A 10,835-nucleotide genomic window follows, 5' to 3' on the forward strand; every position below is an offset into this window, starting at 1 on the left:
CAGAGGCTGCCTCATTCAATCACCTGCCATCCCCTGACGGCACAAAACCCTGCCATCCCCCGATGGCACAAAACCCGCTGTCCATCTCCACCGTTTCCCGCAGTGGGGACCCTCGCCTGGAACGCCCTCTCATCTGCCTGCTGGTGCCCCCACCTTCACACCCTCAGGAGCCTCTCTGACCCCACTGGGAAGGCAAGCCCCCTCCTTGTCCCCGCCCCGTCTCGCCTGTCGGTCCCACCTCGAGACCTTCATCCTAACATTATCTGCTGCTTCTCGACATGCACCCTAAGTGCACCAGCAAGGGACGGAGGCAAGAAGGCTGCTTTGAGGTCAGCAGCAGACCTAAAGGTCCGCCTTGCCTCCCTACCTTCTGGCTTTGTCACCTCGTGCAATTCATCTTCCTCCCCCCTTCCTTTTAGGGTTGTTCTGTGCATTAGAGGGCATGCAAAGCTCCTGACTCAGCAGCGTAAGGTGCTCACAGGTGCTCAGTATAGGTGTTAACTCGGATGAGTCACCTGAGTGCCCTCAGGGTTTAGCACAGTACCTGCTGCATAGACAGTACTGAGAGGTTTCTGATTGTCTGAGGAGAGCAGACACTCACACGGGTGCTAGGGACCATCTAGAGACAGGCTCACGGAGGGGACAGAGGACTGAGCTGGCCCGGGGTGGGTCAAGTCACAAGAGCAAGGGCGTGCTGGGGAAGGGAGGGGCAGGGCAGTGGGCAGTGTGAGAGCGAAGGCTGAGACGGGGGGACACCTACGTGGGAAGAACGGGGGCCTGGAATGCCAGAGGAGATGACGCTGATCTCTGAGTGTCTAGCATATGTTGGTGCTGGCGACAGGCAGTGATACAGGCCGCTGAACTAAAATTCAAGGTGCGGCCTCTCTAGTGGGCTTCCAGTCTGTGAGGGAGGCTGCCTGGCAGCCAGGGCGGGCGGAGGGGGCGCTACATGAGAGCCGGGAGCAGGGGACAGAGGGAGCACAGAGGAACAGCAGCTAATCCAGGTTCAGGGCTGGGGGAGATGATAATGAAGGCAGTCTCCAATGACGAATGAATTTTCCAGACCAAGAGGAGGAGGAGGAGTGTTCAGGAGAGGGTGAAGGCGCGTGTCAGAAGCTGGCTATGAGCGTGTGTGCAGATTAGCAGACTCAGGAGTCTCTCCTGGCAGGAAGGTGGATTGTGAGCAGACAGTGTGACAGTCTGAGCTTGCAGTGGGGCAGGTGATGAGGGCCCATGCAAGCCACATTAAAGCATCTGCCCTGACCCTGACGGCAGGGTGAGTGAGGGTTTAAGCAGAGAACCGGCATGGTGTTGAGGCTTTACTGTGGGCAGCGCTGTGCTGAGCGCTCACATGTGTTTGCGTCAGGGTTATCCACACAACAGCCCTGAGGAGATCCCATGCCTGTTTTACCAAAGAGACGGGGAAGGAATTGCCTGAGGTCTTGTAGTAAGTAGGTGGTGGAGCAGGCTTGGAACCCAGGTCTGACTCTGAAGCTTGGGCTCTGAAGGTCTGTGCCACGTGGCCAGGTTGATCAGAAGCTGGCTGATTAGTGCAATGCCAGGGAGTGAGGCCTGCCTGGCAGAGGAGAGAGGGAATCTTCCTGGAAAAGTAGTTGGTGTTCACATTGGGAAGGGCCCTGAATGCCAGGCTAAGCAACTTGGAATAAATGCTGGAGATAATCGTGAGTAACTGAAGGTTTCAGAACAGGGAAATAATATAATGGCAGACCCAAGCACGGTGAAGGGCTCACATCTGAGAAACCTCAGGAGTCCACCTGGATTATGCCAGTGGATATGTCTCCTTAACTTGCCATCACTAAGCCCCATCCTTCTCTCCTGCTCAGGCTGTGCGACCACAGTGCTGGTGACAGGCGCGGGCATCGGAGAGATGGTCCTCCAGATGCTGGTCGGCTCGGTATGTCGGGAGACCCAGGGCGGGGGGATGAGGGGCGTGGCCCTCCAGGCAGTGAGAAGATGTGGCCAGCCCCTCCTGAACCCGGCTGTCCCTTCCCCGGGCCTCCCGCACGGCAGGCAGGGCCCCACTCCGTCTGTGTCGCCTGTTTCCGCTTCTGAGCCACCCCTGGAAGCTGAGCCTCCAAATGCGGGAGTGGAGATGTGAAGGGCCACGAGGCATGGTCCAAAGCAAACACAAGCCGTGTCTGGGAGCGGGGCCAGGGGCCCCGTGGGAACGTTTAACTCTCAGAGCCCGGGACAGGCTTGGGCTGCAGGCCCAAGAATGGAGTTCCTTTCCATCCCCCTAACCCCCCATTCCCTGCCCTACCTCTCCTCACCTCTGGCTACCCTACAAAGGGCCCAGTTTTCCTGCACGACTCCTGCCTGATCAAGGGCCAAGTCGCCCAGTTCTCTTCAAACATACCCACGTTTCATTTGTTCAGCAGGGGAAAAAAAAAACCCATCTGCTTTTTAGGGTAGACTATAATGTAGATATTGTGATGCTTGTTTTTAGAGAGGATACTGAAACTCAGAAATTAAGCGACTTGCCCTCAGTCACACTTCTAATAACCAACAGAGATGATGTCCAGAGTTAGGCCTTTCAGTCCCTGAAACCCCTCTAACCACTGCTTGATTCTCCTCTCCCTTCGCTCTGCTGGACCAGGGGAAGAGCGCTCCCTTAGGACACCCTCTGCGTCGAAATGAGGTGGTACCTGGGCTTCACCACAGTGGAATCTAGTGCAGGAAGACATGAGGGGTACAGAGGAAACGTGCTAAGTGCTAAAGCTGGGGATGGGCCCATGGGAACTCCATGAAACACACTGGCGTATGTTTTACATTTTCCATAATAAAAGGATATATATACGTACATATATACACACCTTCTCTGCAGAGTTCTGCTCAGGGCCTGTGGGTACAGAAACACCTAATATGACTGGAGTTTTAAGGAAGAGATGGAGATTTTCAAAGCGTCCAGGACATAGGGCTGAAAGGGACTGCAGGGGTCAGCGGGTCCAACCGCTGCCTGCACAGCAGGATTTCTGCTACCTCCAGAAACATAACCTTGAAACGAGGCCAAGATGTCCCTCCTGCCTGTGTTTCTGTCTAGAGGTGTGGCGGGCCTGAACTTGACTGAAAAACCTGCCACGGCCTGAGAAGGCGCTTCCTCCAATACATCTTCATGTGAGGTTTTGATGGCCTGTATCTCTGTGTTTTCCCCTTTGGCAGATATTCCAGGCTCAGGGCAGCTATAGTTTCCTGGTCTGTGGTGTGATCTTTGGTGGCTTGGCTTTTACCTTCTATATCTTGCTCCTGTTTTTCCACAGGATGCACCCTGGACTCTCATCAGGTAAGGAAAGAATCTATTTCTACACAAGAGGAGGAAAAGAGAGCAGGGGGGTGTGTGGGAGATGCCGTGGATCTTAGCACGCCACAAATGATGTTCTGTTCCAAGTAAAATGCAAGGAAATGTTTATTTTTCTACAGCTTCCTTTCCCCCTTCCTGCTTTGCCCTGCGATTGTCCGCTCTGGGCTCCCAGGGCTGGAGGGAGCGGGAGAGGCTGACTCACGGCTTCTCCATCAGGAGCGGGCCATGGTCTGTGACCTGGCTTCCTGCATCCCACCAGGCCCGGGGACCATGGGCCAAGAATCGCTTTCCAGCCTGGGCCGAGCACTGAGAGGCAGAGCCTGCCTCCTTGGCTGGAACTTGGCCCAGAAGCCTAATTGGTCATCTCTTTGCAGTTTGGGATTTGACTCCAGTCCAACTCTCTTTCTCAAAAAGAAGTCCTCAGGCCAAGTGGCACAGAAAAGCTTGTTCAGGACAGAGGCACCCCCTAAGAATAGTCTCGCTCCTGGAGCCCCCAGGCAGGGGAAGTCCCAAAGCTATTTTCACAACCCTGAAACCTCACTTGCCTTTCCACCCAGCGCTCTCAAAATCCCAGCAACTGAACCAGCTGTGCATGTAGCCAATTCTTAAGAGAAGGTGCCCAGGCAAACCCTCCTCCTCATCAGTGAAAGCAAAATACCCCTCACAAAGACTGAAGGGCCACAGCCTCAGCCCTGTCCCTCAGTAGGTGGACATACGCTCCCTTTAAACATCAGTGTGAGGGCCCCAGTCAGCACCCGCTGCAGCCTTGAGCCGGAGGTGGTAGGACCCGTGTGGTCCAGTCCAACCTTAGGCACGGTGCCTTCAGTTAAGCCACCGTTCAAGAAAGATTTGCTGAATATCCAAGGAGTAACACTTAAGGAGTTCCCTGTTCACAAAAGACAAAAAGAAGTATATATTTCCCAAGCCCTAGACACTAGTCTCAACAAACTGCCTCCACCAACTAGCTTGCCAGAATTAGTAGGTCTAACTTTCCACTTGGCTCCCTGATGTGAGCCAGTGAATAGCAGGGAAACAAAAAGCCTGGGTAAGGTCTTGGAGTAAATAAGGGCTAATCAGAGCTGCTGCAACGTGCTACCTGTCTTCTCTCTCTGGTAGGTCCTACTCGAGACAAAGCACTTGGAATGGAGAGCCTGGAGAGCTACCAGAGGTAGAGCTAGGAGGCGGAGGCAGGTGAAGACGTCCAGTCTCCTGAGCAGCAGCTCAGCTCAAAGGGCTGAAGAAGCCAGGGTGGCAGCAGAGGCACCTCTCGACTCTTTGGTTCTCATCTTCACTGATACTGGGTGGGGTAAAAGAAATTAAATTGAGTTCTGTACCCGGACCTCCCTGGGCAAATCATTAGATGTTTACCTGGCTATTCAAGTTGCTCTCCTCTTCCCTGGCTCAGACTTTTGGTGAGACTGAGTCAAGATACTCAGCTGGAAAGGAAGATAACAAGACGCTTCATCCATTGGCCACCTTCTGCATGAACCACACCCTGAGTTTGAAGATCACTCTTGGTTGAAGTTTGAAAAAATAAGTTGAAATTATAAAGAGCAATGATCATTGCTATATATAGACAGATTTTAAGTTAATCAAAACAAACCCCAGGTTATTCCTTGGCATGCTCAAAGGACTGTGCTTTTACTTATTAATCGTCCAAAATCCCTCCAACCCCTGCTATCAGTAGTTCATCTATAGTCTAAAACATCGAAAGGAAAGTTGAATCTTGCTACCTTTGGGACACTAATTCAGCGGTATGCTGGGCTAGCTCATACCAGCTTATAAAAGCCAATTGTTAAGTTTTCATTTTGAGAGCTAGTTGTTAAACATAGCTATTATTTAAAATTAGAGAAATTTATTGCCTTTGTTTTTTAATGTAATTTATAACTACTCAGATGGTAATGGAGAAGGAAATGGCAAGCCATTCCAGTATTCTTGCCTGGAGAATCTCATGGACAGAGGAGCCTGGCAGGCTACAGTCCATAGGGTCGCACAGAGTTGGACACAACTGCAGTGACTTTGCACGCACGCACTCAGATGGTAAAGGATCTGCCTGCAATGCAGGAGGCTCGAGTTCAATCCCTGGGTCAGAAGCATCCCTGGAGAGTGGAATGGCAACCCACTCCAGCATTCTTGCCTGGAGAATTCCATGGACAGAGGAGCCTGGCAGGCTACAATCCATGGGGTTGCAAAGAGTCAGACATAACGGAGCAACTAACACTTTCACTCAAAAGATACCATTTCTTAATTTTTTTATACCTATGCTCTTGAGGCTTATTTATTGTACCTGCAGGGTAGAAATACTATATAAAGGTATCCTTCGGTGTATATCTTTCCAATTCCACTTTCAGTGATAACAGGTTAGTGGCTTGAGATCAGCCATGGTGAGAGTATTTATGGTGAGAAATTGGCAAAATCATGACTTTATTGTCTCCTTGGAGAATCATCTGATAAACATTTATCAGCATACCACTGCTAATCACCAATGCTAATTGGTCCAGAAGCTGTCTGAGAGAATGGGATGGAGCTTCTGCTTTTCTTACTGACATTGAATAGCTTAGCAAAGGCGCAGAAACAGTACTAAGAATTTCTCAAAAAATATCTAATTTAAACTGTACATCTTCCATAGGGGGAAAAACTATACCACGTCAGAGTTCTTTTCTTTAACAAAACCTGGACGACTGGACACCTTGAGCTGTGCAGTATAGTGAAAGCAGTTCAGTCAAGGAGTACCAACTCTTGTCCAGATCAAGTCCTGCAGTCACAGAGAATGCAGACTCAGCAACCTGGAGGAGCTCGGAGTGCGCAGACTTCTGGAAGCAGTGAAACCGCCGCCACAGGGGCTCTCTGTTAGTTTACCTGCACTTCCTCTGTGTAAATACAAATGTATGCATATAAATATGCAGAATAAGTGGGTCATGGCTCTCAATAACCTGTCCAGGTGGAGCATTTACCTGCCCCACACTAAAAGGCTTATCCTGGAACCATAAGCATGGTCATGTAAGCCAGCTCCATCTGCCCTCCGCGTGGTGATGAGAACCTGGCTAGAGAGAGAATCCTGGTTCAAGCCCTGGCCTCAACTTGTGGACGTGTGGCCCTGCACAGATCACTGAGGCCCTTCCAGCCTTGCTTTCTGTACCTGTAAAGTGGTATTTCTAAAAGAACACTACCCTACCTCAAAGGAATTCCGAAAGAATTAAGTAAATTTGTGTAAAGCAATTATATGCCTGACATAGAAATTTGCTTAAAAATGGTGAGCCATTTTTATTTTGAAAACCCCCTCATTAGCAGCTTAGAAACTGTTCATATGTTTGGTATGTATTTACTGTAAATCAAAAGATTCAAAATCTTTTGAAAGCTGGTGGCCTAGGTGTATAGTTTTAACTATGTCCATAAATACTTATTTTATGACAGCCAAATTTATGTATGTGCAATCTAACCTTAATGAGTGACTGACCTGGGGAAGAAGAAAGCAGCTATATTTTCCTTGTGTTTTTCCAAGAAAACATCCTTTTCATACAGATTTAGAAGAATCAATGGTTATATCTAAGGTGATCATGATTAAATTTGTGAATATAAAAAACAAGACTGAAACCAATCTAAGAGTATCTTTCCTAAAATAAAATATTTTAAATTTAATAAGCCTGTTGTCCATTATGGACAATCGATCCTTTTATATACGCTCAAAGGCAAATGGGGGCTTCTCAAGTGGCTTGGTGGTAAAGAATCTTCCTGCCAACGCAGGAGCCGCAGGAGACATAAGTTCAATCCCTGGGTCGGGAAGATCCCCTGGAGGAGAAAATGGCAACCCACTCCAGTATTCTTGCCTGGAGAATCCATGGACAGAGGAGCCTGGTGGGCTACAGTCGACAGGGTCATAAAGAGTTGGACATGACTGAGCGCGCACACAGAAACAAACGATCCAATGCTCCCTGAAGACGGGTCTCTCCTGACGTGGGTCTCTCTCAGCCATACACGTGGCTGAAAGTTTAGAAGTAAAATTCTCAGAGCGGGGACTGAAAACCACTCTTCCCTCTTACACAGACTCAGAATAAGGAGAGACCGAAGGCTTTTATACCACACTTCCGTTATCAGGTACAGAGAAAGCGGGGCTTTCTTCCTGATCTTCTTTGGTGGGTTTTGACATTTCAGAGTGCTGTGGAATTATCCTGTTCCTACATTTCCTTCTGCTACTTGGAATCGAACCCATCAGTACACCAGATTCGCAAAAGGAAGACACAGTGACTAAAGTCTTTTAGATCATTCATTCATTCATTTTAAAAAGATTTGCTGGTCACCTACTAGGTTTAAGGCACTGATCTAGGTGCAGATACAGCAAAGAATTAGAAGTCCCTGCCTTGCAAAGACAGTACACAGAGAAATAACATGCTGCAGGATGAGTGACAACCGAGTGCCACAGAGAAAAATAAAGTAGGAAAGGGGGATGCGAAGACGGCATGTCAAGAGAGGCTCCAGATAGCCTTTTTAAAGAGGTGGCATTTATGAAGAAACCAAAAAGAAAGACACGATCAAGCACCCGGGGAAGATCCTGTCAGGCAGGGCACACAGTGTGTGCAAAGGCCTTGGACCCTTAGACTGAGTACGCTTGAAGAATCTGAGGGCCAGCAAGCAGGCCAGTGTGGCTGAGTGCGGTGAGGAAGGCGGAAGAGTGGCAGGAAGTAACTCAGGGTGGGAGTTGGGGACTAGATCATATAAGCCATGGTAGGAATGTGGTTTTTTTTTGTCACGTGACCGTTATTGGGAGAGTTCCAGGCAGGCAAGTTTCATGATCTGATTTACGTGTTTAAATGTGATACTCTGGTGGCTGTGTGAAGAGACTGTGGAACAAGGATAAAACTGGGGACACCAGAAACGGTACAGCTGCAGTCAACTACGTAAGTCAGGCGGTGATGGTTTGGACAATGTTGGTAGCATCAGAAGTGGTGAAAGTGATTGGGTTAAAGTGTATTTTGAAAGTCAAACTCAAAATATGCTGATAAATCAGGTTGGGGGCATGAAAGAAAGGTGGGAATCAAGGATAACCCCAAGGCATTTGACTTGTGTAATGGGCATGTGATGACGCCATTTAACACTGAAGACAAGGGGGTTGCTCAACAGTTGTCTCAGGATAGTTCTTTTATGATGCAATCTTGGATGTCAAGAATGCTGATAGATATCAAATCTAGAGCTTAAAAGTCAAGCCTGAAGGTATAAATTTCACGGTCACCTATATATAGGTGACCGTGAAATTTATACCTTCAGGTATATATAGGATTATATATATATATTTGCTATGTTTATCTATATATATAGGATATATATATCTTATATATATATATTTATTTGCTATATATAATATATATATATATATATGGATTGTTTAAAGCCATGGGACGGAATGAGATCTTCCAGGGAGGAATGTAGAGCTCGAAGGTTGAGCCCTGGGATTCTGTAACACGGAGAGGTTTGGGGAAAAAAAAAGAACAGGATCCAGCAGAGCAAATAAGAGAAGCCACAGAAGCAGGAGGAAGTTCAGGAGAGAATGTGGTTTCCTGGAAGGCATGTGAAGAGTATCCCGAGGAGGAAGTAACCAGCGCTGCCACAAGGTCCCACGTGGACTGAACACCAGGCACTGGATTTGGCAATACCGAAGGTGACCTTGACTAGAGAGGGTTTCCTATCAAATGATGGTGTATTCAAAACATATGAGAATCCTGAAATCAAGTCTGATGTCTCAGGAACCCCCCTGACACCAGTGCTTGCCACCTAACCTTGCACAGCTGCTAGAAATTACTGTTCCTGTTTCATTTTTCATTATATAATGCCCTCTTACTATAAAATTATTCCAAATGAAGTCAACTTCATGCGCTCCCTTCATGGTAACATGGTGTATTCCAATAAGTGCAGTACTTTGTACTGACAATCAATATGAAATCTTACAACTGTTAATGATTCTCTCCTACCTAATAATCCCACCTGGAAAATTACCCAATATTAGGATATTTGTTTATCACTAGATTGCATCTCTGAAATACAAAGTAATTATAAAATCAACATTATGGCTCTCAAAAGAGGGTGTGTCAGCAGTCAGAGAGGTTAGAAGTGGTGGATTAAGCAAGCTTTTTTCCTAAAGGACTCCTTAGAGCTTTTAGTATTCTAAAAGGCTTTCTGACTCTCCAAGAGGTGAAGACCCAATTTCCCAAACTTATTCGCCCTCATGGGACTACCATTCTAGGTACCAGAACGTTGGTCTAGGAGAATCCAGCAGGCCTTACTAGTAGGTACCACCCCCTGTGCTGAGGGAACACTGCCCACCGTCTGAAGGGGTCTCACCAGGGCTGCCATGCCCCTCGGAGCAGTGTGTTCCTCTGACTTTCATCTGGACACATCAAACAGACCTCCAATGTGATTTTACACCTATTAACCCCACCTGCACCCATGTTTATCAGAACAGTTCTAAAAAGGCCTAATTTCATTTGCTAAATGAACTGAAGTCTCTAGTTTCTAATTTGAAAAACTATGTGAAGAAACAGTGCCTAGAGTGGAAATAAGCAAAAGCTGCTATTTACAAAGGACTAAAACAAAAAAGTCTGATTAAAATTTAAATACTTCTTTAAAATGTAACTATGAAAAATGAACTATGGACGGAGGTTCATGACATTGTACAGGAGACAGGGAGCAAGACCATCCCCAAGAAAAAGAAATGCAAAAAAGCAAAATGGCTGTCTGAGGAGGCCTTACAAATAGCTGTGAAAAGAAGAGAAGTGAACAGCAAAGGAGAAAAGGAAAGATATACCCATCTGAATGCAGAGTTCCAAAGAATAGCAAGGAGAGATAAGAAAGCCTTCCTCAGCGATCACTGCAAAGAAATAGAGGAAAACAACAGAATGGGAAAGACTAGAGATCTCTTCAAGAAAATTAGAGATACCAAGGGAACATTTCATGCAAAGATGGGCTCAATAAAGGAACAGAAGCAGAAGATATTAAGAAGAGGTGGCAAGAATACACAGAACTGTACAAAAAAGATCTTCGTGACCCAGATAATCACGATGGTGTGATCACTCACCTAGAGCCAGACATCTAGGAATGTGAAGTCAAGTGGGCCTTAGGAAGCATCACTACGAACAAAGCTAGTGGAGGTGATGGAATTCCAGTGATGATCCAAAGATGCTGCTGTGAAAGTGCTGCACTCAGTATATCAGCAAATTTGGAAAACTCAGCAGTGGCCACAGGACTGGAAAATATCAGTTTTCATTCCAGTCCCTAAGAAAGGCAATGCCAAAGAACGCTCAAACTACCACACAATTGCACTCATCTCACACGCTAGCAAAGTAATGTTCAAAATTCTCCAAGCCAGGCTTCAACAATACGTGAACCGTGAACTTCCAGACGTTCATGCTGGTTTTAGAAAAGGCAGAGGAACCAGAGATCAAATTGCCAACATCCGCTGGATCATGGAAAAAGCAAGAGAGTTCCAGAAAAACATCTATTTCTGCTTTATTGACCATGCCAAAGC

At 47.3% G+C, this 10,835-nt stretch overlaps 1 protein-coding gene across 1 annotated transcript in view; it reads left to right on the forward strand.

The window, feature by feature from the left end:
- MFSD4 (major facilitator superfamily domain containing 4) overlaps positions 1–5,348 on the forward strand; it is a 26,169-nt gene extending 20,821 nt beyond the window's left edge. Inside the window, exons 8-10 of the mRNA XM_010854170.1 lie at positions 1,845–1,915; positions 3,181–3,301; positions 4,436–5,348. Of these exons, the coding sequence (XP_010852472.1) occupies positions 1,845–1,915; positions 3,181–3,301; positions 4,436–4,491 (248 nt within the window). The 3' untranslated portion in view covers positions 4,492–5,348. The remainder of the gene's footprint in view (positions 1–1,844; positions 1,916–3,180; positions 3,302–4,435) is intronic.
- Positions 5,349–10,835: the final 5,487 nt, after the last annotated feature.

Source organism: Bison bison, unplaced genomic scaffold (genome assembly GCF_000754665.1).
Source record: "Bison bison bison isolate TAMUID 2011002044 unplaced genomic scaffold, Bison_UMD1.0 scf7180017864338, whole genome shotgun sequence".
Taxonomy (NCBI): Eukaryota; Metazoa; Chordata; class Mammalia; order Artiodactyla; family Bovidae; genus Bison; species Bison bison.